Source organism: Vanellus vanellus, assembly GCF_965231255.1.
Source record: "Vanellus vanellus genome assembly, chromosome: 12".
NCBI lineage: Eukaryota > Metazoa > Chordata > Aves > Charadriiformes > Charadriidae > Vanellus > Vanellus vanellus.
Genome location: NC_138917.1, coordinates 11,805,830 through 11,831,771, shown reverse-complemented (window position 1 = coordinate 11,831,771; position 25,942 = coordinate 11,805,830). Strand labels below are relative to the sequence as shown.

General features: G+C 48.3%; 1 protein-coding gene across 1 annotated transcript in view; it reads right to left on the bottom strand.

The window, feature by feature from the left end:
- Window positions 1-25,942, bottom strand: part of ZFHX3 (zinc finger homeobox 3) — a 113,364-nt gene that overhangs the window by 67,697 nt on the left and 19,725 nt on the right. Inside the window, exon 3 of the mRNA XM_082489282.1 lies at window positions 8,700-8,931. Within this exon, the coding sequence (XP_082345408.1) occupies window positions 8,700-8,931 (232 nt within the window). The remainder of the gene's footprint in view (window positions 1-8,699; window positions 8,932-25,942) is intronic.

Genomic DNA, 25,942 nt, shown 5'->3' with positions numbered 1-25,942 from the left:
CTCAAGTCCCCGCCGCGGCTGGGCTGCGGCAGCGTGCACAGAGCACCTCTTTGACGATTCACGTACTGATGATCAGGTTGGATTTACATGCAACACTTTGGAAACAAAGCCTGAGCAGGCTGGTGCCTTCTGGGGGTTAGAGATAACACATTGGGGAAAGACAATATTGGGTTGCGGGGAGTGAGAAAGAGGTAAAAAGCCCGAGAGGAGCTAATGAAGCTGGGCAGCATTTGATGTTTGCACACAGGAGCTCAGATTGTCATTTGGGTTGGCAGATTATTAAATGTGTCAATCAAGGACAAGCCTGGAAATGGCAAGGGGAAGGCACGTGAAATGAGGTTAGCTGTTAAACACCAGAGGAAGGAATCTCGTTTTGAGGAGGAGAGGGTGACTGGCAGCAGCGCGAGACCAGAGGAGCTTCTCCAGCTGTAAGAGGCCGGAGCAATGGGAGGAGGTGGTATGCGGAACATCATTTGGAACTCTTGCTTGCATCAGGTGGGATATTTTACACCCAGTCCCTCAGCGTGCACCTCACCCATTGCTCTTCCCTACCCCTCTGCAAGAGCCACGTGTTCCGGCCAGGTAAACCTGTGCCTCGCCAGCACAGCCAGAGTGTAGCGTGCTTTTGGCTGGTAGATGCTCTAGTATAAACTCTGTATGCTGTTCTCCTGCAGACACTGTACAAGTAATCTGCTTTGAGAAGTTTTTAATTGTTGCATGCAATTAAGTCCCACGGAAAAGTGGAGAGAGGCTTACAAAAGCAAACTAATTACTCCTTTCTGAAACCCTCCATTACCTCTATCAGATGTAGGAGAGCAACATGCATGTTTCTCCAACATTAGCAATGACCACATTTTCTTTAATTGAGACCAAGCGGAGGACATCAGATCTTAATAAATTTGAGTTATTTCAAGCAGGGACAAATATAATTTGGCATTACCCATTTTAATTTCAAAAGTTTTAAAGTTCCACTGCAAGCATGGAGCATGCAATCATGAAAAATCCGCTCCAAAGGAGCCTCTCACATTCCTGTTGTAACAAATTACATTAATAATTACTCCATGCTTGATGATTGTGAATGAGAAATGCCTTGCACAGCTGCCCACTCTTCAAGGTGGGAAAATAACAGGACGGTTTCCCTCACAGGAGAGTTCTGTGGAAGATCCCTTTCCCCTTTCTCCACTGTTTGTTTCACTTCGTTTTACAGTTGGGCTGATCCCAATTCCTAAGTCCAGGGCATGGCAAGCAAGGGAAGGGAGGAACTGGAGAGCCTGGACCGGAGAGAGGGGAATTCAGAGAGCAACGCCTCAGCCTCGAGGAAGAGGATAACGGATTCTGTGGGACTTCCAAGTCACAAGTTTGAACTGACAAATGTGGCTGACATCAAGCCTCCCTTCTGCTAAATAGAAACTTTTTGTCTAAGAGAAAACTTTTCATACTGCAAACCACATCCTGAGCGTTTCATGAACAAATCTGCTCCCGATCACGCAGGAACTCGCTTCCGTTCCCGTTTGCCATCACCTCTCTCCTGACGGCGATGCCTTCGCATCCCTGGTGCAGCTACGAAACTACTTTTAAGAAAGAGGAACATTAGCAAAGTGTTTCATATGACTCAGAGTGAAAACAGAGGTGCAAGCACCATATGAGCATCCAGCTGTCTGCAAGCACCACAGGCAGAGCCAAGCTGAGTTTGGTAACTACTATTTTTAAACCACGTGGGTTTTTCTCATCTGGCAACCGCTCTGGCTATACCTCAGTTCTGTTTACATACTTGGTTTCATTAAAAATTCACATCCTGATTTCAGTCTACAGTTTGCAGCCCTTCAGAAGGTCGAATACTGAAGTACAAGGAAGACGTGGATGGACAGTTGTACCCACCTCTGCCTGAGGGGCAGAGAGAGGGGAAAAGCAGGAGCCACGGGGTATCCCCTCCTCCTAGGCAGCTCTGGGATCCAGCAGCTTTCAAGGCGTTGCCAGAACAGAGCTTTACAGCAAAGGTATTCCTCTAAATAACTGTAATCAATCTGTCTGGAGCGGGGAGAGTGGCTGGTCCAGAGCGGGGAGAGTGGCTGGTCCCTCGCTGTTTGCTGGCAGAGCGAGCAGCATGGATGGTCCAGCACGGCCGGGCAGGGGAAGACGGGCAGGCAGCAATCCTCTTGCTGACACCCGCTCCAGCCCCTTTCCTGCCCAAACAAAGGGGCTTTTGACTGCGCTTGGCCGAGTTTAGCAACAGCTTCCAGAGAGCCTGCCCTCACTCTTCACACGCGAGGGCCCCAACAATGACTTTGTGTGTTGGAAGAAGATGGCTGCTAAGGATTTGGCAGAGATTAGTAGGATTGCTGAAACACTATGTCCACCAAAGAGGACTGGTTCTCTGTGGTGCAATGGGGAGACTGTGGCATCCCTTCCCAGTACACGTCCAGCAAAATAATTCTTCAAAAACTACAAGTGGTATCTCTGGCTGGCTTAGCCCGGTTTTAGGGGAGCACTCTCATATCCAAAAGGACAAAGAGGTTCTCCAGAAGTACATGGTGCTAAGAAAAAAAATCTAGAGCTGCACTTAGTAGAAGTTATTCTTTGACTTTATTTTTAGCCTTCCTACGGATTTTCACAGTAAGGATACAAAACTTTGTAAAATAGTCAATAGGATGACTCACAGAGTTGAGAAATGGTCAGCATTTCCCACTAAATATTATATGACTTTTCCACAAGTCATCTTATTTGTCCCACAAAGCTCTGTAATGGCTTCCAGTACAGCTGTAAAAATCAACAAATTTTACTTTTTTGTGCTCACGTGCCACATTTTCTGTTGTTTTTTCAAAAGCATTCTCAACAGTCCCACTGATCATGTCCAGACTGTGGTACTCAAAGTGCCTTGGAAAAGGAGAAGGAGAAAGGCGCACACCTTTTCCTTGGTGTGCTCTGCTGCCTCCTTGGACAACGCGGGGTGGTCTGAGCCTCAACTGCTCATGCCGCAGGGCAGGAACCTCTCCTCCAGCCACAGAGGGACTGCACAGCTTGCTTACACCAAGACAACTCGTTGGCCATGCAAATTTCCCTCTCCATTTACATCTGCTAAAATCTCTGTTTCCCTTCAAAGATGTCAACAAATTCAGGGCTCATATGGGAGGATGATAAAAATGAAACTTCTGGGCATCATAAAACTCTAGGTGGTCTCTTGCCCCAGCTCCGTCTGACCCTTCTGGATCTACTTAATGTCCTGCAGAGCCCACGCACGAAGTGTTTCTGCCTGTGGGACCTCTGCTCAGGTCAAGCTTACCATGAGCAATAGGACTTTCTCCTGACTCGAGGAGTGTGGCAGACCCTGACTTGAGCAGCGGCACAAACCAGCAGTCCCAGGCCAGGGATGCCCAGGGCCCCGGTGTGGGTGAGGAACGCAGATTATCTGATGGACTTCTGTCCTACGCAGTGGGAAGAGTGAACAAACCCTCCTCTGCTCTTCCCACAGGACAACAGCTACTGAAAGTGAGAGCAGATGGAGACGCAAAACAGGAAGAGTCAGGAGAAACAGGTAAGGGAGGAACAGAAGAATGATGAACAGCACTTGCCTAAGGAGAAAGAGGCTCTGCAGCCGGGGCTGTAACAAATCCACAACCGTGTGGATGGCATGTAAAGAGCAATGCCACAGGGTGAGCAATGTGACGGGGTGAGCAGGGGGCTGTGTACGCCTCTGTGCAACACGCGCTGGAGACGAAGCAGCAGTCCCACTCTGGACCGGCTACTTGGCACACGGCTGGCTGAGTTATAAAACGGGCTGCTGGACACGCTGCCTTCTAGAAGGAAACACTTTCAAAGCCAGAACGAAAATTTGGTGCAGGTTGTTTCACTCTTATTTCTCATTATCTAATGAGTCATAAGTGCATCCATCCCTACATCTTGAGAACGTTTTGTTTTTTTATTATGGGTTTGGGTTTTTTTTTCTTCTCTAAACCCCCATCATTAAAAATCAATTAGCTTATGGGTAACGTTATACAGATGCTTCTGCAGCAAGGGGCTGACATGTGCAGTGGCAGCAGCCCAGATACTACAGCAATAGATGTCCAAAAATACCCCACAGAGGAAAATAAACCCCCACCCCTAAAGCTGTATTCTTTGTGATCAACAAACCAGCTGAATGATCGAGCCTGGGCCCACTTCCCTGTCTCCTGCATAATTAGCACACTTCTCAGAGCAAGCAGAAAAGTTTAATTGTCTTTAATTATCCAGTTCAAGGAGGATTGGGTTTCTTGCCTGATGTCCATATAATTTCCCTGCCAATGACTTCATCATCCCTTTACTGGAAGCGGAGTGTAGCTTCTAAAGCTCTCTTCCATAAAAGACACAAAAGTTTCAGTGAAGGCTGTGCTGCTGGCACAAGCAGAGACAAAGGTCCTTGTGTCTACAAGGCTGTTGCTTAGGCTGCTGCATGTGTTTTCTGCGGGGTGGGAGGGAATGAGTTGCAACTAATGTGCAATCAAGAACCATCACAATTACAAATGTAAATGAACAGGCAATTGGCACTGACCTTTGTAGATTGTTAGAGGACTAATTAAGGTATGATCAGACACTCTCTTCCAACAGATTGAGATGCATCTATACAAGCAAATATCTACGCACCGCCCCAGAGACAGCAATGCTGTTTCCTACATGCTTGCACACACCAGCGAGTACACACAGCCAGGCACGGCGTTTAACCCCGGCACCTGCTCCCTGCCACAGAGCAAACGGGGCGGACTGGAACAGGGAACAAAGCAACTCCACACGCTCGGTCTACACAGTCCCACTTAACCCAAGGCTACACAGAGTATGAGGCTGAGTTACCTTCCATTACTGTAACCAGCAGTTTTATGTAAAGTTGGGGATGAAGCTAGGAAAAGAAAAAAGCAACAAAGAATCTTTCAGCATTTCTAAAAAACCCACAGAGTTCTCCAGCAGCAGTAGCGATCGTGGCTGCTGTGTGCCAGGACCTTGCCTTGGGTCACGGCTGGCCCAGGGGTCTCTCCTGGAAGCAGCAGCAGCAGTTGCTGGACCCCACCATCCCCTGGAACCTCAGGACCCCTTACGACGTGATCCCTCATGCCTGCTTGCTCCTGGTCACAGCACACCAGACCGAAGAGCGGGGAGAGGGATGATGTTTCACACTACTGCTGCGGCAAACCAGCAGCTGGCCAGCCAGACCAGCAAGAAAACAGACCGGCACAAGGAGGGAACGGTTTTCTGCCAGTTCAGCCCTGCCCTGAGCACTTGCAGTTCTCCAGGGAGAGAAGATAGGCGCTAGTCAAGGTCTTGCTCAGGGCCTCGTCCTCGCCCATCGGGTTTCGAGCATCTCCCAGAACGGGGACTCCAGGGCTGGGTCACCCTCCCAGGGAGGAGTTTTGCGGAAGGTAGAAAAGCTACAAGGACTGAAATGTTTTAAGAGTCCTCAGAAAGAACAGTGATAACAAAAGGGGACTGACTTTGGGGAAAAAAAAAAAGCAAGCTGATATTGTATCTGTACGGAAACTGAATTCAAAACAAATATAATTAACTAGAAAGGGAGAGAGAATCAGGGCGATGATTACCAAGGAGTAACAGCAGCATCAAAACAAACCACTGCATTTGTAATGCGGCAAACCAGCAAAAAAGTCAGTATCCCTTTGGGCCCCCTGACAGAGACGTGTCACGGATCAGAAAAGCGCTTTTGCTCAAGGTGTCTTAAACACAGGGAAGGCTTTCTCGTGCTATACGCTATCACCAGAGACTCTCATCAAAAGGCAGAGAGGAAAGTCCACCTTGCCCTCAGAAAAAAACAATAAGAAACAAATGGGGATACAATAGAGACACCATCACGTTATAGAGGAAGAAACGCAGAGAGCCAGCTGCAAATCTGAAGTGCAGCCCTGCCACGAGGGAAGAGTGTTTCCCACGCTGGCAGCATCGTGCTGGTAAGACCTGTCAGCAAAGCCTCACTGAGCAGAACGTGCTGCTCTCCTGAACGGGTGTAACGGCCAAATATACCGGCAAAGTTCAAAACCAAGAAAAAACAAACACGTCAGAAGAGTGAATTTAAGCCTAGGTACATGCTCATTCCTGCTACACATCCCTGACACCCAGAACTACTGAAAAATAACAACAGCCAGCTAAATAATAAATAACAGCAGCATTTTATAGCACTGGAAGTTTAAACATCACAGAAAAAAAGGGAAGGATCAGCTTGTCTAAGGCAGCTCTTTTTACGCATTTAGAAATTACACTGAATAAATCAAAGCCGAGAAACAACTGACGGTTGTGCCCTGCAAGAGGCTGACCCTGCCTGCTGCGAGGAGCACCCCTGGGTGCTGGGCGATGTCCGGGAGCGGAGGCACCAGGCCAGGCACCTGCCAGGGCTACCTGGTTCTGGCTTGCGGCATCCTGACGCACCTTCCCTCAGGACATGTCCTCAGCACAGCTGCTGGCCTGGGGCAACTGGGCCACCCTGCTTTATATTCCAGTGTATGTTTTGATACGATAATGGGATCAGAATAAATGGGAGATGAGAGCATCTGTTCTCCCCCACGGGGGTACTGCAGCTTCTCACCCAAACCCCACTCCCATCATTGCAAGGATAACCGGACCGGTGCCTCGTGCCTGCGGCCGCCAGCGAGATGTGCCTGCTCAGTCTCGCTCAACAATGGGCTGGAAGAGTGCTTGAAATTAAGTATCTCAGGTCAAAGTGACCTGCAAAACAGAGCAGAGGTTCTCCCCCCTCCCCCCCCCGCCCGCTCTTTGCATTCTAGAGAGTCTTATTTTTACTTGTATTTTTAACCTTTGAAATAAAATATGATAAAGGAATTCTTAGTGTCTTGTTTACTGTCAGTTTTCCTTGAAGAACCAACAAGCTTAAAGGAAATTATTTCAAGCCATTTGAAACAGTAAAATATTTTTAAACAGAGATTTCCTTTCAGCGACTCGTCAAGCCTTTTAGTTAAAAAAAAAATATATTTTTAAAAAAATGGCCAACAAATCCTTTTCTCTCTCAGCCAGTCAGCTTCTGCACTCTCAGTACCTGCAATGTCATAATCCTGGCAGACATACAGGGAAAGATAAGGTTTCTCAAGTAAAAGACTAAGTAAACAAAATTTCTAAAGTAAACAAAGATTTTCAAGATTGTTCTGTATATCACAAAAGGGCACAGATAGTTTTTCCTCTCTGTTCATTTTGCTTTTAAGAAAACTCACACACCATACAACACTGGTCAACGTATCCTTTCGAAATCTGAATCTTTTTCTACAACGGAGCATTGCAGAGAAGCGGAACGGCTGTAAGAGCTGCTGTCCCCTCCGGGATGGTGCGGCAACCACAGCACGCTTTCACTGTCACCGTGACCTTTGGGAAAGCATATTCCATGCCCTCAACTCCACTGGGCCGCTGAGTTCACAGATCGGTCACTTTTTTCCATGAGACTGAATTTAACTCTTAATGAAAAATCCCTTGTTTTACTTTCCGGGTGCTTTGCAAGTATTTCAGATCCTTGTTACTAACACGCATAACAGCAGTGCAACTCAGGTCTTAATTCAAGAGACATTTCTAAGACTCACATGGGTTCTCCTCCAGCTGGTGCTGCTTTCCTTTCGCAACGCCTTTAAGCTAAGATCACTTTCCTTGTCCCTATGTGCATTAATTGCAGAATGCCAGTTCTTCAGAGCGCTTTTCTGTAAGACTTGACCGTTTCACCAGCACTCACGGAGGGAAGTCCTGGTTGAAGTTCAGAGGAGGGTTGTGAAAGCTTTCACTAGCATCCCCCCCAGCTCCAGGATCTTCACATCCCGACAGCACACGCACCAGCTGACTCAGGCAGGCTCTCCTCCTCCTCCTCCCTCCAAAGAGGACTTCATGAGATCTTGCTTTTTCCTAACATAAAAAACTTCTTAACCCTTTAAATGATTAAACAAAGTACAATTTCTGTTTTGTGTAGCCTATCTGTCCCACTTTAAGGCACATTTTCTCTTGCTAGATTCACAGCTGCAATCCCTTGCCTATTATCTGTCCTTTCTGTATGAGCAAATGCTCTGTCCAAGCCCTTCACTTTATCCACCTTGTCAAGAGGAGACACGGAGAACAGACAAACGCTTGCCCCCTTCTCCTGCCCACCCCTCTCAACCAGCTCCTCCTCCCAATCTAATGTGGCTGAAATACTAGAAATCAATGAAGAAGCTGGGGCAGGTTCGCATTGGCGCTCAGGACATCACTTGACACATTGCAAAGTATCTACCAAAAGTATAGTCCGCTAGTTTGTTAGAGTTGTCCAAATGTGACAGTATCTTTAGACACTCAACACAATATTCCACTGTTTAAGACACTAACCGGAACAAATACACACGCGTCTACATGTCAAATTTGCATTTAGCCCCACTGGAAGTGAGGGCACTACTTACAAGTACAAAACGAAGCACGTGCGTAAGTATTTGGTGCTTCAGAGCCACCACCCACAAGCCCCATAAGGCAGAGCTATGCTGGACACTGCAGGTACACAGGGGTCTTGTCCTACCTCGGGGCAGCCGGGACTTCCGTAACGTATTATTGCTAAGCAATAAGCATCATCCCCACAGCAGGGAAGAGAAACAAGACAGTCACCGAGCTTGCCATGAAACTGCACAGAGGGTGTGATACTGCTAGTCAAATTCTGCCACGAAGAGCAGCCAAGAGCCTGACCCCATTCATGCAAGGGAGGCAGCACTCACCAGCCTCAGCAGCCGGACACTTCCGGATGGTGAAGATCTGTCCCAAGTCTTCCTCTTCTTCAGGGAGACCTTTCTGGAGGCGCTGCAGCTTACGTAGGCTTTCACTCCGCTGGTGTTTCATGGAGCGCACGTGCTGGATAAGGTTCAACTTGGCCTTGGTGGAGTAGTTACAGAGGACACAGTGGTAATAGCAGCTTTCACCCTCAACCCCGCTCTCGTGATGCTGAAGGTGCTGTGAAGAACAAAGTAGAGAGGTATGAACTTCCTGTATCATCTCCAGTCTCCCTGGGTTAGTCCACTGTAAACTACTAAAAGCTACCTGGGAATTAAGTAAGAAACCACATTTCGACAAAGACACAGTAAGATCAGCCTGTTTATTCTCAAGGTACCGTGCACTCTCCTGCATAGAAGCAAGAAAAACGTAACACACTGAAATGAGCACAGAAGCGAAAATCGAGATAGGCAAGATCATCTCCTTCAGTGAAAAAAAAAAATACCCGATCCAACATTAACAACTATTCACGACCTACGCATGGCTAATTCTTTCATATTTAAAGCTTATCCTGGGAGGGGATCCAACTTCATGTCAAACAGATAAAATTAAATTTGATAAATTCTCATTGAAAACTAAGAAGAATAAAACCAAAGCAATCTTAGAACACAATGAACCCATTAGATCGGGAGGTCCTGGAAACAGCGTATGGAAACGGAGCGCGTGCCATCCTATCCATCATCCAGCACTCCGTTCCCTGGCATCTAGGTTTTACTCCCTTGGATCTGGAAGAAAGCAGCAGCCTGGCCTGGAATATGGCAGTGACAGCGAGCCAGACTGAAAAGCCCATGGTGAGCATGCAGCTGGGTATCACCGCAAGAGGTTAGCACTTGGAAAAAAAAAAATCTTGTCACCTTCTGAAGCTGTGCTATCACAGCCAATATAGCTAATTTGACAGTATTATACCTTGATTATTTAATAAAATCTATCAATTGTCTAGCATAGAGGTCCATGCCGCTAGGGAAACGAATAGCTGTTTTATGTCATAGATCCCAAGAATGCGGCAATTCGTTCTTAAAACCAGAGGGAAGAATTCGCGGCTTACAGCCATGTCGGCTGCCACAGCACAGCCTCTCTCCATTCAGTTTGGGTAGTGGCAGGGCTGAGAGTTCACAGTAACTTTCCCGGTCCCCACAGTGAGGGCTTATCACAAGTTGAGGAGAAACGGATACCAAAGTCAAATGACATGAAAGACTCCTCAGTGAAGCCCATTTGGTGTTTCCACCACACGCTTAACATTTCAGCTAAGCAATAATCCCTGCCAGCTCCTACCGTCTGATCTCAAGACCTTCTAGTCTTCTGGGTCATCTTATGAAACTCCTTCCTTGCCACGCACTTCACTAAGACACAGAAGTAAGGTGATTTGGACAGGAGCTCAAGGTTTGTCAATCAAAAAATATTGCCTACGTGCAGGCAGGACCTTCTGGTAAAAATTCTGATGTGTATTATCTCAGTTACAGCTAAGATAAGATTAAAGACACATATTACCCAGCGCTGTGTGCTTAGCTAACACGGAGGAAGGAGAGCCCTCTGAGTCTAGGAATGATTAAAAATAGGATAGGAGCTGATGCTGAGGCTTCTGATTGGAAGGGCGAGGGAAGAGAATAAATGTATTCTAGATCTGGCTAATTAGACTAGCCTCTTTTGGGATCACGATGTATTTAATTAAATTCACTGTAATATTTGAAGAATCCACTAGGGCACTAATCCCACCGGTGCCCTCAAAAGATTTTTTGCTGTTTTCCCTCATAAGAACTTCTTCTTCCTCTCATTTCTATTGTTTGCATGCATTGCCCTCTTCCTGAGCTAGAAAAAGAGAAATGGCTTAAGACATAAAAAGCTAAGGTTAGCGAGCCAGTCGCAAGAGCCACGCGACCAGCTCACACGGCCCAGCTTAACCAGCCCTGCTCTGCCCCGCTTAGATCCCACCTCTGCAATAAAACCTCCCTGCATCCCCGTCTCGCTGCAGGCTGGGGGTCTCGCTCCAGAAGGGGCATGGCAAGCCCCGTCTCCCGTCAGTTGAGAGGCGCGTTGGGGAAGTCCCTGTCCTACAAACACCGTGTTCAAGCTCAGAAAGTGCCAACGGGCTCAGTAGCAGCTTCTGCGAGAAGGCAGAGGAAACCCCCAGTGATTAATTAAGAGAAAAATCTGGTCACAGGTTCAAGGAAGTATTAAGGACATGATTTCTGTGGGAACCAGAGGCACAGTCTGTACCGCTGTCATTTAAAGAGGGATTTTAGGAAAACATTTGTTTTAAACAGTTTAATAAATGTGTCTTATTTTCTGCTCTTTTTTTTGCTCTCAGTCTGTGCGTGTGTGGTATGTTCAAACATCCCTTGTGCGGCGTGGGTCAGCTTCACCTGCCTGTTGTGCTGGAGGATTCAAGACCAGCACCACCAAGTCCACCCCCGATGTGACATCGCACACCTACCCCTCATTCACATCAGTCTTCCAACAGAGGAAAGGAGCAGGCCAGAATAAGACAACACGATGGATGAGCAAGTACCGGCTGTGAGTTGCTGGAAGTGATGAAATACTGGACAAGTATGTGTAGTTATTGTCCATCATACTGTTAAGCTTTCCCCTTGTGAGAATTTATCCGTATCACAGAAAACAAATTCAAAATATTAAACCAGAACCTCGTTAGAAGACAAATCAACTTGAAAATCAAAGGAATATATTGTTCCTTGGAAAACCAACCAACTTCTGTCAGAGAACATTGATTTCTGCAAGTCTGGGGGGGTGTTTGCCCCCTCCCTCTCAACGATAGGAAACTTCCAACATCTGGTTCTTCACGCATGGCATGCAAAATATTGATCAGGTTTAGTCAAAGCTCCACTTTAAATCAGAAACAGACAGAGGAACGCTCTGATGGAAACCATACGGCTCACAAGTACAGCTTCCCAGGGGGACGCGGGCTGTTCCTGTACATACACTAACCGCAGCACAACACCACACTGCTCCCGACACCTATTCCTAAACACAAATCAAACCAAATCTGACCCATCTTCCATTTGGGAAGCGCTCAGGTCTCTGGGCAAAGCTGCACTCTTGCTCCACGGCGCAGTGAGTAGCGCAGGAGGATCCTGCTCAGAGACCTCGTCTCCTCCATTTGCCATAACCCCTGCACTGCCTCCCCCGACCTTCACCACAGACCTCCTGTGGAACACCAGTCCCAAACACCCCCAGTTTGGTGATTTCATCTCAACATGAAGAGCTATCCACCGCGGCTCTGCCCTGCGTGCCCCAGGGTGGTCTCCCAGGCGCACAGCTGCATCGGAGCAGGACGGCGAACAAACGCCTTGGGCTGGGGAACAACCGTCGGGGAGATGATCCCTCTGCTGCCATGCCGCCAGCCCGGCCCCGCGGAGGAGGCACTGCCAACCACCGCCCCGCCAGCTGCCGGCGGTGGCCGGAGCCTCACCTTTAGCTTCTCACAAGGAAAACCCTATTTTGGAGTGACTCTGTACCAAACTGCACTCGGCTCTGCCCCACCAGACTGCTCGCCGAGCATTTCAGGCCGGTTTAGGGAGTATTGCATATCGACCTCCCCCTTCCTTTGGGTTTGGCTTGGAGAAGTCATCAAATTGGGAGGGTCTGAACACAAAGACAGTTTAAATAAGCAAGAGAAAAATTAGAACTTGTGCTTATACGCACTGCAGAGCGCCGGGGGCCAGCAGACAGCAGTCAATCCCTTTGGGGCACGCACTGCGCACAGCCGCTGCCCCCCCCGAATACGAGAGGGGGGAAGAGAGAGGTGACTGCACGCAGGTGGTGTCCACACCAGTGCTGCCCACAGCCCCCCAGTGCAGCCATTAGCTAGGGCAGGGGGTGCGGAGGGCGAGGGCGCAGACTGGCCAGCGCAGGAGAGGCGCCCGCACGAGAAGAAGTGAGCGCGCTTGCGCTGGGACGAGCTGACCTTCGCTGCACTGATGGACTGACTTTCCAACCCTCGCTCTCTAACATCTGGCTTGGAATAGCTTTCTTCTAATATATAATAGCATAATGAATGTTCACAGTGTATGACTATGGAAATCTAATTTTTAAACAAAGTAAGGAATGACGCTATATTCAGTTTTTCTTTCTCTCCACCTTCATCCTTCATATTACCCCGAACTTTGTTTATTTTACCATCTATCTTTCCCCCACCTAACACTGCCTCACCCACAGTATTTTTCAATAATCATGGAATTTAATGCAACAGCTGTATTAATCTGACTGCAGGCAGTCCTCCTCACCCCCATGCCATGTACTCAAACTACGTTCTTCGGAGACGAGACTGTTGTAATCAGGACTGAGGATCCATGTTGCTACTATTACACAAGTAACGAAGTCTCCTGCTGAATACCTTTGCAGGTGTTACTGTAGCTAATGTTAACCATTTAATCTGGTTTCTAAAAACTTTTTAATATCTTTTAAAAGATGTTAAATCCCGATCTGCTCAAAACCTCTTCTGTATTAAGTTGATTACAGCCACCATGTAAAGAGCCCGATTTCTACGGTAACGTGAACAGATAATCCTCCCTATGGCACTCTGTTGCCAGAAGGCACAATGTTATTTTCCAAACCCTCTTTGCTATGTTTAGTGGGTCAGATGCTGTTCTGGGGGATATCTGAACTGTAACCCTGGCTCACTTGGGAGACGCAATAACCACTTTGAACTATCTTGTGCTTTTGATGTTTATTATTCATTAGACAAAAGGCCCAATTTCTATGCAATTTTAACTTCATCTTGTATAATACTTCCCCTTTGGAAGGCCCTAAGAGGAGCAAACCTGCACTGACAACAGTGGAAATCTCACAGGCCCTCGGTCTGCAAGCTGGCTGGAAGACCAACCATCTTTGCAAGTGGTGAGATCCCACCTCCACCCTCAGGAATGCCTGACGGTACAAAGAGCGGTAGAACACGTGAGGAAACTTTCTGCAGGCCCGAGGATGGCCCCTTTCTTGTGCAGACCTCAAAATGACAACAAGCAGTAGACAGAAACTCCACAACTGCCCCCAACAACAAGCAGCCTGTGCTCTCCTGCTCGCCCCTCCGGCGCGCGAGGATTTCCCGCACATGCCAAGGTGTCTGTAGGAAGAAAGCAGCAGGTGAAATAACAGGCCTGGGGGCCAAAACCCAAAGTGGGAAAATAATCTCATGAACTCCATGCAACAAGCAGAGAACCAACACTAACAAGAAAAACGCTTCCTCACCGCCAGCTGGCTAAGAGCATCCCCAGTCGCAGCGGTGACCTGGACCTGAAACCAACGGCATCTGCGATCCGTGCGAGAGCACTGACGGGGACAGTCAAAGCGAGTCCACCGCCCTCTTGTTTACACAAACATCCTTCTGCTTACCAACTCTTGATTGCTCAGTGAGGCCAGGTGGTGGTATGGATAATTGATAAGCTATCTGGAGAAAGCTCTTTCACATCGCTTTTGATCACTTTCTCCAGCTGACTCTTACCTTACAGGACAATCCTGCCACAAAATCAGAGGCCACCGAACTACCAAGAGATTCTTTAAGAAACGCTCCACTGAAGTTATCAGTCTTGAACATCTTTGGAGGAGTTTTTTTTCCACATATAACACTATTCTTACCACCAAACTCAGCACAACGGCTGTTCTGTTAGAATGGGTAAAATTAGTATGGATTTAAAAGAATTGACAGATGCAGCTGAGGAAGATGGAGCCAAAAATCTGCTGGAGGGTTACAAAAGCTGTGGAAGAGGGCAGCACTGCAGACTTGCACCGCTCTTACTTCTGCCTGCGAGCACCTACGTCTGACCAGCATTAACGATGACACCCAGAGCCAGAGGGACCCGTTAAGCCCATGGTGGCACACAGAACCAGGGGAGCACTGCAGAGGTTACGTGAGATGTCGAACCACACAAGGTTACTGTGAGAGCCAACACCAACACACACTGCCATGTTCAGGAGGAGGTGCTGGAGGCATGCCAACACTATGAACACATCCTCAGCACAGAAGGATGCCCAGGGATTGACTGTTCCTTAGGGTAAAATCAGACATGGGTAATTAGTAACAGGCTTGGTAGGAAACATTTCACATGCCAGCAAGAACTGTTCCTGTGACAATGCACTCCCGGGGAGATAGACGAGATGCGACCCTCACACCAGAGCTGGAGGGGAGGCTACAGGTCTCCATGGAAAGGGACCAGACCCTGCAGCAGACCTCAGAAGCCTCCTAAGCGTCTCTTGGCCCCCACGTGCCTCTGATGTGCTGCACGAGATAAATCACACATTCCTGGAAGAGAAGAATCTGAATTTTTAATGAAAGTCATGTGGATGCAGCTGTCTGATCCCGGTCTGTTCCAAGTACTCCATAAAAGTCAGAGCTGGTCCATCCGTCTTGCTCTCCTTTCACACCTGCAGCCCCGGCTGGAATTTCCTGGAGCTGATGGAGACGCGGGGCGGACGCAGCACGCAGCGAGAACACATGCTGGCTATGTGCTGGGAAGGGCTGGTGCGCTCACAGCCGCCCCACGGCCCAGATGTTTTGAAAGGAGGAAAAAATTGATTCTCCATTCGGTAGGTTCAAAAGATGAACTTACGCTCTTTTGTATTCCACCAACGTCCTGCGATTGTTTACTGCTTCTGAAGAAGTAGCGTTACAAAACCCTTCCCTCCTTCCAGCCTCTCCTGCTCCTTGCGTAACAGCTCCTCTGCGCAGCTTGCAGACTGTGGAGTTCAGACTCACATGCCCACAAGTTTTTGCAGTTTCGCTTGTGGTAACTGGAACAGCCTAATGGTGAGCATCACTCCCCCACCTCCAGCTAAAGCTTCCTCAGTATCACCCAAGCCCCTAAAACATCCACCACAAGATGAGGACAAGACTTTGCACAACAAACCTGGATTTTGATTTACCATTTTGCTTCTGATCTCTATTTTTCTTTCCAAAAGGCTGGAAATGTAGCACTCCCTCCCGCCAAAGAGGCTGAGATACCTGACGCAAATCCCCAAGTCACACAGAAAACCTTGAAAAACCGCAACTGCCCCAATTAACAGCCAGTCTCCACACTCCCCTTCTGAACCTGTACTTTTCGTGCCCTCCAACCCTGCCTGGAGTTGAGTGAATGCCCCCAGTATTGTGATGGGGCCAACGCAGACGCTGTGAGCCCCATGCAGGCGCAGAGCCGCCGAGCAGAACCGAGCATGGCTGTGCAGAGCCCCCGACGACCATCGCACCACGAGGCCCCGACCGCAACACCGCAAAGTGGGAGGGAAGCAAGAACAAGCGACTTTCCTCAAGGAGGACCCCAACAGCAATACACAGGGCAGCTGAGCAGAGACCTGGGGAAAGGTCAGTACTAATGCACGAGGCACAAAAATTCTCGGTGTCTCCAAGTAACAGCCGATCACCCGTGCAGCACGGGAAAGGAGCCGGCCCCACGGGATCCCACCCAGAGGCCATGGGCCACAGATGCTGGCCCTGCTGGCCACAAGGCTGGTGCTTGCTGTGCTGAAACGCTTTTGGGTTCCCCCATAAATGACCCCAAAAGCCACCTAGCAAATGGGGTTTGCTCCTCCAGCCCTTGAAGTCTCATTAAAAGCCAAATATTGCTCAGCCTAAAGATGGAGAGCTCAGCATGGATTTTACTGAACGTTAAATCAACCAGCAAGCGTAGCCAGCAAACTCTGTGGCACTTTAACTTTAAATAATGCAATAATTATTGAATTTCCTTTTTATAACCGAAGTGCTGGAATGTAAACAATGGGGCTGTAATTGCAGGAAGGGGGGATCAATAGAGGCAATCGTTTTCAGCCATGTTAATTGTAAATACAATTGCTCCAAGATGTCAGCCTCGTTCTTCTCGCTCCCAGAATCATCCTAACGGATGACAGAGTCCAACTTTCCCATTACAGCTGTTCGTTCCTTTAAGAGGTTCTCAATCAGGTCTGATCAATCTGTCAAGATAATGCATGGAGTAAGTAAGACTCTTCCAAACACAAGCTCCCAATCAATAGCCCGGACCTGCTTAATGAGGAGGGGCTAAAGCCCAGAGGGAGGCAACAGTCCCAGCTTCTGCTCGGCTCTGGCAGCTAACTTCTTCATGGGGCCTTGCTAAGCCGATCAGCTCTTAACAAGGACATTGTTTATGCAGGCTGCGATGAGCAGCATCCCCACATATTCACAGTCCCCCAGGGCCAGTGGGCAAAAACCGACAGAGATTAACAGAAAACAAGAGGTAAGAAAGGTTGAACTTGTATTCACCCCCCCCCCCTTTTAAATTGTGCAATAGACCTTGAAAGTACTAATTAATCATTCGTTAGAAGAGATCCCCAAAGATAAAAACCTGTGTGGGACCACTGAAAGTATAAGAGCACCACTAAGATTCCTCCCCTACGCTCGAGGAAGAACAAAGTGCATGGCAAAGCCCGTGCTTGCCCAGCTGAGCTGGCCATCCCCTTCCACCCCAGCAGAGGCACTGGCAGCCAGAGGAAGCACGACGGCAGGCCAGCTGGAACCCTTCCAGAGGGAGGGAGGAGATGTGAAGGGAGTGAAGGTAGCAGTCAGAGATGCCATTCTCCACCTGTATTATTTAATTCTGGTAGCACATGGGTATCCCTTCGTACAGCCGGACACTACGCTACCCCCTGGCTGAGCAGCCAAGAAAGGGAGAAAAGAGAAAGGTCTCACTGCACCTGGGCTCCTTCCTACAGCCCTGGAACTTTCTTTTCTCCCAGCGCTGCATTACAAGAGCTGCAGTCACAACCGATCTACTCTTGGGCAACTGCAACTTTCGAGAATTTTCCAGATCCCTGAAATCTTCGCAGTCCTCCCCAGGGAGGCACAGGCGTAAGCACTGCTATATGTGGAGATGAATACAGGAGTGTGTGTATTGATCTTGCTAATTATAGTGATAAAAACAAAGCACAATTGAGAATACATTTCCTATCAGCTGTTCTGAAAAGCGCTGCCCTCAACCTTGCGTGTTCCCGCTCCGGCCACGGCTTCTGCTGCAGGACCCACGACAGCCCTGTGGGTCCGCATGGGCATCCACCGCTACTCACTTGGGCACCTCTGACAAACTTAAATCCAATAAACTTCACATGAAATAAACACTCCTGTTACCATGAGGGACGTGAGGGATGTTAACCGTGAGCCAAGCTTCACACAGCAGTTTCTGCAGAGCAGCACAGTGGTTTGGCGATGGTGGGGTTCTTCTGCAGCCTTGAGAGTTAACCAAAACCTGAATTGATGACACTTTGCCCCTCAGGAAAACATGCAGTTTTGTCACTTCCTATTTTCCATGGATGCTGTCATCCCTGGAGAAATATGACAGAAAAGCTGTGCTTTGTTTTTAAAAGCAGTGCCTGCAAAGTGTATGGACAGCAACAGGACGAAGTTATAAAACCAGCAAGAAAATTTTTGCCGTGACTCAGCAACGTCACTGAGGAGGTTGGGTCATCCTGTCCACTCCTTTCTCAGTGCTGGGGACAGCCAAGAGCTGAGGAATTCGGGGAGCCTTATCTTTCCCAGGGTTAGAAAAAGAAATGGGAAAAGAACAGCCAAACGTGAGGACAAGACAGTAACCAAAAGCAGGCTCGACAATCCCAGTACCCGGTCGTTCTTCTTTTTTAACGTATTTTGTACATATACTTGAAAATAATAAGTTCAGTGTGAGTTGTTAAGCTGTGAACACTCAGGTGAACTGGAGCAGCCTGTAAATATGGAAAAGCACTAGATAAAAGGCAAATTATATAATAAAAAGGGCTGGGGGAAACCTGAAAAGACAGCAGGATAAAAATCTGTTGTCCATATTGTAATTATATGGCTGTTGAGTGATTGAAGAAGGCTTTCCGTAACACAGAACAAGACTAGGACTATCTGTACAGGTGATGTATTATTTCCTCCAGCAGCAATAGGAATGATCCATATGTTACACCGCGAGGGATCTCTGAGGAGGCTCTGCGTGTTCGAAGGTACAGCACGTAACACACACTCGGTCTTGTGTTGTTAACGCTGCCTCAGACTTAAAACAACTACCCGAAACCTTCTCTGTACGTGTGGAGAGAATTTAAGAATTTAAATTAAAACTGTATTTTTTTCTCCATATTTTTTCCTTTCAGAAAAGAAACCACCACTCTCTGAAGAAAAAGCTTGAAGACCGTTTCCCACTTGCTGCACTCCTCACCACGTCCCGAAGCCGAGAGGCACCCGCGTACGCTGGGGACCGGCACAAGCAGACCCCTGCAAAGAGGGAAGTGGCCCGATGAGAAGCGGCCCCCTTTATGTTGAGGGCAGCCGGCTCTCGGCGCGCAGAAGGACGGACAAGAGGCTTGATGCCCCTCCAGCAATCCCTTCCCAGTCCTTTTGTGTTCTGGCTTGGCTCCAGGTGCCCCAGCGACTTCAGCTAGAACCCGAGCAGCAAATTAGAGGCAGACGGTGGAAGCGAGGTCCTTCCAGAGGCGCTGCAGGGACAGGAGGGTGCCACTGCCACTAGCCCACGGGCAGCGTTCCTGCGGACACGCGCGCAGCAAGGGACCATTGTAATAATGCTCCATAAAACCATGTGGGAAATTGAACCAGCCGCAGAAAACCACACTGAGTTCACGTTATTTAATAAAATACTACAGACACAGATTAACTTCCCTCGCCCAGTATTTATTGTTTCATCTATCTCTAGAGAAGTTACAAGCGCTATGATAGACTGAAGATTTCCTTGTTTTCATATAGCTTCTTTATAACTTCCTACAGCAATGTACCACATTGAATCCCAACAGATAACCATACAATAACAACAACAATACACAAGACAATTTTTTAATCCTCTCCATAAATCGAAGAATATCAATATCGAAGAGATGGATGACACAACCTCCCCTCACAGAAGCCAACAAGGACGCATTTAGGAACAACAGACCAAGCTCATCCTTGGTTCAGTCCTCACAGAAACATTTGTGAGAAATGCTTTCCACTTTTTCCAATCCACTAGAGGACTCCACGCAACCTTGGCCAATGGAAGCCAGAACTCTGTCCTCCTGCCTCACTACAGCACACCTGCAACACAGAAACACTTTCCCCTAGACATCAAGCCATCAGCCCTTCCAAAACGCCACCTGCTGTGGCATACAATGGTAGCCCCTCAACAGGCAGGTCATCAGGATCATCACCAGCCTCTGCTCCCTTCTCCAGCATCCCACACAGCATCAACCTTCTCTTTATCCAATGCCCCGGACTGAGCTGGGCTTACAGGGCCACGGCAAGACACAGAGGAGTCCTGGACAAAGACAAGGCACCCCTTGCACTCTGGGGCATGTTATAAGGTGCTACAGCAAAAGGAAAGCTGGACATTGGCAGTGGTGGTGGCACAGCTGTGACAGTCTGAAGATCCAGATGACATAAGGATTTTCAAGAGCAGGTGATACGGGAGGAGGGAGAACCAAAGGAAGGTGCGGTGAATTAGTGTGACAGAGAATGGAAGCGGTAGGAGGAAATACATAATATACCTTGAGTCTGGAAGGTAAAATGAAAATTGGTAGAGTGAGACTAAGCCACTGAAGTCCTCCCAGTAGAGCAGCCCTTCTCCAGTGGTGTAGACTGCAGGACTGGGCACCAAGCTGGGCAGCCAAGCCTTTGATGCAGTTCTTGTGCTGCAGTATACCCAAAACACAAGGACAGGAGCACCATCTGATTTCAGACAAGCGCTGTGAAGGTAAGTTCATTAAGTGTCCGTGAAACACACAAACAGAACACAGAGCACCACAGAAATGCCCATGAGAAAATAAATAATTCTTCATTCAGTGAAAGCTTTGGATTGTATTAGACAAAGCCTGGGGCAATGTAATGAAAGAGGAAGATAAAAAGAAACGGAATAATTACTCATTCACAGAATGAGGCAAGAATCCTACTGGAAAAATATGTATGGAAATACTTATAATTAAAAACTATAATAATGCCTGCGCACAAAGGGCTGGATTAAGGCAACCTGAAGACCGATATTTTCTATGTTTAAGATGGTTGCAATGGCTTCTGTGAACTGAATAGACACTGATGTGTCTTTGGAATTGCGTATATAAATTCAGGCAATTGTTCCATGCCCCACACCACTGAGCAACTACCGTGTGAGGAAAGCCACCCAGTTCTTGGTGACGAGAAGCCTTCCAACTACAGCCTCTCCTAAACTGGAGAGGAAGACTTCCTCAGTCCTTGAACAGGCAATGGTTCCCACCACACGGTCGCAGACCTGGGTTCCACCAGAAAGGACACGTCAATGACCTATAACAATTTACAGCAGGAGAACTGTTTGGCTGCGCATTACATACACGTTCTCTGAGGAGTTTGCAGCCTATGAATGGATTGGGTTTGCTGCTCTAACTTCATCTGCAACAGGCTCTTAGCTTGCAAGACTGCCAGGAATAGGGGCAATTTGTCTCCATAATCCCAAGGGACACTGGTATGGTAAGTGCAACCTCCCCTCACGACACCCTGAGAGGCTGGCGCTGGCACAGCCTCCCGTCCTTGCCACAGACTTTTCCAAGCCTCTCAGTGGAAAAGGTCAATATTTTGTACCAGCAGCAGATCTTCTGCTTTTCATTCCATCATCATGAGCCAACACCCACACAAGGCATTGTCCTTATCAGAAGGGCAGAAATTAAACAAACTGCATTTCACTGCCACAAAAATAAGAGCAGGCACAGCTGTACAGAGCTGGGGAGCAGCCAGGGGATGTTGACAGATCTGGTGGCACTGTTGGTACAACCATCTTAGCACCATGCAAACAGCAAAATGAACCCGAAACAAAAGGGACAGTCCGAGATACCTGCAGCCCCTTCCCTAGCTGTCAGTCTTCATTCTTAAGCACTTTAAGCCCAAGGAAAGATGCTGAGGCACGCGAGGAGAGCAGGAACCGAGGACAGGCGCTCAGGGTCAGAGCATCCCACTCGCTCTCCTGTGCTTTTCCTCGCACCCGCACTGGCTGCGGACCCCGCACACTGGCCGGGGCTTTGTCTGAAGGACAAAACGGCTTTGTGCAGCTCTGAAAATAAACTGAATTTGCAGCTAAAAACCTTTACCTAGCCAATGTGCTCCAGTCCTGATGATGAATATAAAACAACCCAAAGTTTCCTTCAAATCAGTAGAAATCCCCCAAGTGACAGTCTTTTCCTTCCCCCGTTCTTTTTCCTTATCAGTTTCACGATAACATGAAAAGACACCCAGAAAATTCCCAGCAAAAGCTTTGCCAGCATAAAGATAAGGTGTAAGGGCTTATTTGACATTAAAATGTTATGGGGAAACGTTGCATTTAACACCAAGACGTGCATCCTGAACTACAGAATTGCTGAGACAACTGGGAAACAGGCAAGGCTTCAAGATTACTGCTCCCAGGGATGTGGTGGACCCTGGTATGCTGAAAACATGGGTCTCATTTTTGTGTGTCGTTCCTAGTTTTATATCCTTGGTATAGGGTAGAGCCAAGTAAGCCTTACAGTGAGAGTTCAGTTCAACTGTTTTACCTCATCCATGAGAAATTCAACAACTAATATGATCATGGTTGGCAAGCACCTGCACGTGAAGCTTCCCGTAATAAAGGTTTCTTTTATCTTTAGGAAAAGCCAAACCAAAATCCAGTGCTCACAACCCGAAGCTAAATAAACGCAGACATGAAATGGTGCATGTATTTTGAACCAGCTCAGTTGTTAACTGTTAAAACAAAAGGATACAGCAAGTTGTCCCTTACCTAGGAATTTCTGATACGAGATTTTATAACCGAAAGCAGAAGTTTGAGACATAATTCAAAGTACGAGGTAAGATACCACAGCTTCTCTTAAGGTCAGACTGTAATGGCCCCTCCTGTTTTTTAAGAACAGAGAAGAATCCTTTCCCCCCGCATCGTTTTGCTGTCTAGCCCGTGGCTCACACAGCATTGAGCATGACACGAACAGCAAGGAGGGCTTTCAGTGCCTGGACCTGTTTAGATTCCTACGGAACGTGAAGCTGTAGCTGCCCGAGTGCATATGGTGCTTGCTTTCGGTGCAACTGTAACACTGGTGGTAGTGTTTGTGCAAAATCTCCTATATGTATCTAAAACCTAATTCAATTGTAGTGTACTTCTGTAAAGGAATCTACAAGAGACCAGAATCATTCTGAATATTAGTTGTAGCCATTCCCTCCAAGACAGACTACAAAAATGGAAAATACGGAGCTTGTAAAAGTACACTGAAGCAAACAGAATAAAACCTGAGATGATAACTGCCTCTGCTATTTGGTGCTCCCTTTGTTCAAGTGTATCTGCATCCACTTGTATTTGCTGTATACAGGTACAGAAACTCCTGGGGAAAGGCAGGCACAGTATTTATTTGGTTTAGCAATTCTGGATCTGCAATTCACAATGTAAAGTCTGTAGAGACATACACGGCGTAAACGATAAATGCTGTGAAGGCAGCACTAATCAGCATGAGGAGTACTTACTGACTGCTGCAATTCAGAAATAAAATGGAAGCAGCAAAATCTTTTTTGGGACCAGTGTCCACTCATGGCAGAGAAGCGTGAAGAGATGACAGATTTCTAAATCCCATTTATTAAATTGCACATGTAACTCCATTTACTCCAGTAGCCCTAGGATTCTCATTTCTGTGACCATGTGGGATTAACTTCTTTGCAAAGATACTTGCTTGGTGAGGAGGATACTTGCTTGGGGTTAGCGTATGCTATCAAGAGGCCAGTATGCGGGTTTCATGTCTTGCTAATCCACTTGCCCAACCCAGCCCTATTTTAATAGGTCTACCTGGGCAACGCAGTGCATACACCAGAACACCCAGGTAAGTCAAAAACAAGGAGGTGCGAAAACAATAAAAGCAGGGTTCTCACTTTGTGGGACTACAGGAAATGCACGGGCAGACAGAAGCTGTCTGTAACACAGACCCCATGACATGAAAACACCATCTACAGAAGGACTCCAAAGTCTTTAAATCTCCCCCACCTATGGCCAAGGAATGCTCAAGAACCAGCTCTGGGACAGCCGGTCTTCTCCAGGGGGCTTCTAGCACAGCACATGCATCTGCTCCATTTCTAGCATGCAGCTGGTGGTCAAAAGCCAAAACTATTAGAGAGTACTGTCCTTCTTCATGCCTCCTCCTACAGGCATCGATCCTGGGTTCATCAGCAGGTACCACAACCAGGTACACTCTGCAACCACCCACAGAAGTACAAGCATGGTCCTACTGTGACATACCCATATGCAACATCCCTGGAGTTACGGAACAGTCCCACAAACGCTGTGGGTGTTACAATTTAAATCAGCAGTTCTCAAACTGGGACACCTCAGGCATTTTGCTGGTGAGGATGCAAGTCCTACCTGAAGGGAGGAAGGCGTTAATCACCCCAGGAGAGCTCCCAGCTATTCTTCACTCCTCTGCTTACCCTGCCTAAGGATCCTCCTTCCCCTGGCACATACATGAAAACTACAACACTTTGAGCCAGTTTCAAAAAAGAAAGGATGGCCGATTCAAAAAGTCAGGACCTGCTGAATTAGGAGTTTCTCTGCAGCACAGACTGGGGGACAGGAAGACAGCCGGAGAGGGAAAAAGCTGCAAGGAGAGCCAGCAGGAGCCCAGACAAGGGGACAGGACCTCCCTGCCCGCAGTGTGACCCAGGCGGCACCCAGAGGCTTTGCCACAGCTTGAGCCCCACATCAAGTGGGTATTTGATGTGATCCTGCCTTAGCCCCCTCATGCACACAAGCCCTTCCTGCCTCTTCCTTCTACCCCCTTCACTGTTCTGCTACTTTTAGCTAAATCCACCTCCCAAAAAGTTTTTGGCATGACCGCGCAGCTCCTCCCCTACCAGCACTCTCTTTTTGCTCCTGACCGAGGAGCTGATCTGCACCCCGACAGCAATCGCCAGCAGGAGCTCAGGCTAGTGCCGAGTCTTTGCATGGCACCAGCACTGCCCTGGCTTCTGCAGCTGGCCTGGAGACATCAACCATGGGGAGAGGAAAAAGTCCTCACCCCTTGCAGACACGGGCAGCTCTTGCCCCACGGGGGGCAGGGAAGCAGCCCCATGCAGAGGGACCCCAGACTGAGGGCGGCTGGAGGATGCACCGGCATCCCATGCGCTGCCAGCGAGAGCCCTGCCGGGTGTTCTCGGGGCTGCCCAAAGCTGCAGCGCACGAGGAGCCCCACCAGACGCGGGTGCTCCAAGGCAGCCGTGGCTGCACGTGCCGGGAGCTCCGGCAGCAGAGCTGCAAGACGCCGTGCCAGGCACGCTTGCTGCCGAGAGAGACGAGCGCTGCGCTCCTTCCCCACCAAAAACCCCGAGGCCTCCTGCGTGTATGCTAACCACAACCCTTTGAGAGGCTCGTGTATTTACAAACTGAGGCATGTTGAAATCAAAGGGGATACCATATGACATAATTCACATTAAAATGTCAACAGGCTGACAATTTATAGAGTCAATCCACCGAAGGTGGGGAGAACTAAGATGCGGTAATTGTTTAATTCCCGCTTAAACCAACAGCAGCTTTACCTTCAAACGCGGTACAATGTGCAGGGCCTTTCAGGCGTGCTGTCAGCCAAGTGATGCCAGCCGCTGGCGCTCGGCCAGGAATTAGATAACAGCGTTAACTATTTATAAGCACTTCTCACCAGCAGCAAGCAGGGCTGGGGAAGGCGGGATGCCGCTGGAAGAAATGCAGCTCCAGCCCACCCCACAGCAAATATTTGCCGTCAGCACAAGGACAACCTGTTTTTCAGGAAGGCAGAGTCCCTCTTGTTAGGGCACTCGAGGTGCAGCCCCGAGCCTCCGCAGCCGTGGGTCTCATTGCCACAGCTTACCGAGGCACGGCACACCTTCTCCTCGGGAGGGGACGATACCAGGCTGCAAGTTCTGTGGGCATGGGCTGATGAACCTGCTTGCACAGTGCCTGGCACTGAGCGGCCCTGACCCCGGCTGGAACCCACAAACACCACACCGGCAAAACAATGGAGGCATGAAGCGCCCCAGCCATAAATTACTTTAAGGCACACGTGAACTTTTTACCCCAGGTAGATGGCAGCAGCTTTGCCCGTATCAAATATATTGTGTTGGTTTGTGAGACACGACACCTGGGCCACCTCAGCTCACTGACGTCCCTTGCTCACAGACAGGCTGCTGGCGACATGTCTTGTAGCCTGCAATAACGCGCAAGAAAGGCATGAGAGAGAAATATGCACCACTGGGAAAAATTTTACCTGGATAAACCAC